The sequence below is a fragment of the Akanthomyces muscarius genome (assembly GCF_028009165.1).
Source record: "Akanthomyces muscarius strain Ve6 chromosome Unknown contig_16, whole genome shotgun sequence".
Lineage (NCBI taxonomy): Eukaryota > Fungi > Ascomycota > Sordariomycetes > Hypocreales > Cordycipitaceae > Akanthomyces > Akanthomyces muscarius.
The window spans coordinates 1351205-1353694 of record NW_026611617.1 but is presented as its reverse complement, the minus strand read 5'-3'; the positions used below and the strand labels follow the sequence as shown (position 1 = coordinate 1353694).

The 2490-nt window shown below is 50.0% G+C and overlaps 1 protein-coding gene across 1 annotated transcript; it reads left to right on the top strand.

Annotated features, from left to right (window-relative positions):
- Positions 1–572: 572 nt before the first annotated feature.
- Positions 573–2228, top strand: LMH87_008471 (uncharacterized protein; the record flags this gene model as incomplete). Its single annotated transcript, XM_056198776.1, has 4 exons — positions 573–793; positions 850–968; positions 1029–1989; positions 2042–2228. 4 exons carry the CDS (start codon positions 573–575, stop codon positions 2226–2228), a joined length of 1488 nt encoding a protein of 495 aa, XP_056057572.1.
- Positions 2229–2490: the final 262 nt, after the last annotated feature.

Genomic DNA, 2490 nt, shown 5'->3' with positions numbered 1-2490 from the left:
TGCTGTCGGCGGGAGCTGTGGCGTGAGCACTTAACCGGGCAATGGAATGCTGCCTCAACCAGTGAAACCAGATCGTCGTCTGAAGCGGGCTCCCGTTCGACTATTCTTGATGATCGTCGGTATCCACCTTGTTGCACAGCTCTGATCCTGACATGGCCGAAGATATCTCTCCACGTCGTACATCGAGGTAGTAGTTGCAGTTGTCTCACTGACTTGTGCCGGTGGCCATTCGCTTTGCCCGCCTGCCATAGAGCAAGCTTGATTGGCCCGCGATGTTCACGAATCCCTGCAATTCGATTCGAAGACACGCAGACGGCTAAGACAACCAATCCTATACTTTCTGGCCGAGACAGTGCTGCAGTCGAGGTGCAGCATCCGTATCATGTATTCGCTGAGTTTCCCCGCTGTAGAGGCCTGCACATACTGAGCCGGTGAAATAACAAATGTGATATATTCACGCTCCAAGCCTCACCCTCCCAGTAAAAAATGCTCGAAATGTTATGCAGCCAGCCTATTCCACAACACCATATCTCAATCAGGTCTTACCCGCACCTGCTGACTCCTAGCGCATCATGTCATTCCATGGGGTCCCTGACCTGGATCACGATATCCCTAACACCACGGCACCCGAGAACCTGCCCAAACTGAGATACTTGTTTACTTCGGTAGAAAGATATTTGGTGGAGAACAATATCTGCCTCACTGGAAGGTCTAGCATCAAGGCTCGCACACAATGTGAAGATGGCGGTGCGCCGGCCGCGTTTTACATCGAAATGGAAGTTGTATCTCCGCGGTAATAAAGTTTTCTCTACTTGCTTCACATCAACAGCAGCTGCTGACCGAAGATAGCCCTTATGCTGTCGATTGCATCGACCCCAACAGTACCCCGCCGGGCCATACTTGGTCAATCGACTGGAGCACCGCAGGCGAGATCTGTGATATCCAGCATGCTTCTGCAGCTGCGATTAGTAAGTTTTCAACATATTTGGACCTTATTAGGTTGAAATAAAGGATCTAACCTGCTCTAGATATTGGTAACTCGATTCCACAGCCCCATGCAAGCCATGAAGGTGCAATGGGTAACATCATGATGTTGTGGAGCCCAACGTCGCCATGCCCAAGTGACTACACTTTTGATCGACTGCCAAGTACGGCATCAAACGATGACGCTGCATTTTCTGATTCCGAGGACCGGCTTCTGGCGATAGAATCCGCCGCTGCCGGCAATGCATCCATACGTGGCGGCACCTCTTCAGCTATTCTTCGGCAACGGCCGAGTTCCACAATGAACCATGATAGAGCTCCTGACTCGCAACCGCCAGTTGCCCATCATGCAAATATGATCAACAATTGCCGCTTTCCACCTAAAAGTCGTTCCCAAACCATCAACAAGCTCAGCAAAGGAGGGCGGATTACGAGGGGCCGAAGCCGTTCTGTTTCAGTCCATGATGACTACTCTGGCATGTGCGTCAGCAGAGCTAGAACAGAGGCGCATATGCTGAAAACGGCACACTCAATTTTACGATCTGACTACCTGGAATTCTTGGAGGGCGAACTCCCACGCTGGGCCAAATACGGCTTATGGGATCACAGTACGGATATGATCCCACTCATTGGGGATGCCACAGACTATTACGGCCTACAAGTCGCGTATTCCACCGTATGCATACTCGAGGCGAGGGTCAATGATGATGTTATACGCAGTCGTATAGCATTAGTTGAGCTTCATCTGGAATACGATAGAGCAAGTGCGACGCGGCAGACGTTGAACGATAAACGTGGTGTCGGTTGTGGAGTTTCAAGCTCTATTATCGACCAAATATTACAAAAGATCCACCGGGACTGGAATGTTCTCAATGAGACCGAGCGGAAGCTTCGGCGAGCAAAGTTTCATGACCGCAAACGCTACGGCAAGAGGTGGGCAGTTCTTGCTGACGAGCTCGGCAAAGGTATTCTCATTCTTTGTTCACCAATGGTGGCGAAAGCAGTGTGAGTATGCCAAATGGATGAAATTAGCACCGCAGACTCACGCCATGACTAGCCACAACACAGGATTTACCTTCGCGATGCTCGGCGCACTCACCAAGGCGGTCCGCGCCAACACAACAAGCATGCTTATCCTGGAGGCCATACGAGACGTTGCAGAGCAATTGTACCACGGCGGCTCGTGTGATTCCACTTGCGGGGTAGCACTCCTTGAGGCAGCGAGAATGTTTGACGGGATTTGACACGAACGATCATGAGTAGTGTCACGTTCTGAGAGTGGATCGAGCTTACGAATTGTTAAAGCAGCGATCACTGCGCAGTTGTTTGGAGAGCCGAAAGGGTACAACAGGTGTATTTTCTGTTCCTTGTTCTAACAAAGGAGATAATTCTAGGGAGTGATATCTACCAGCTTATATAGATAAATTATATGCACAATCAGTAACTTTACCTTTTGTTTATGTATTCCTTTGTTTATATTCCGACGCGTTGATGACCTCGGCGGTT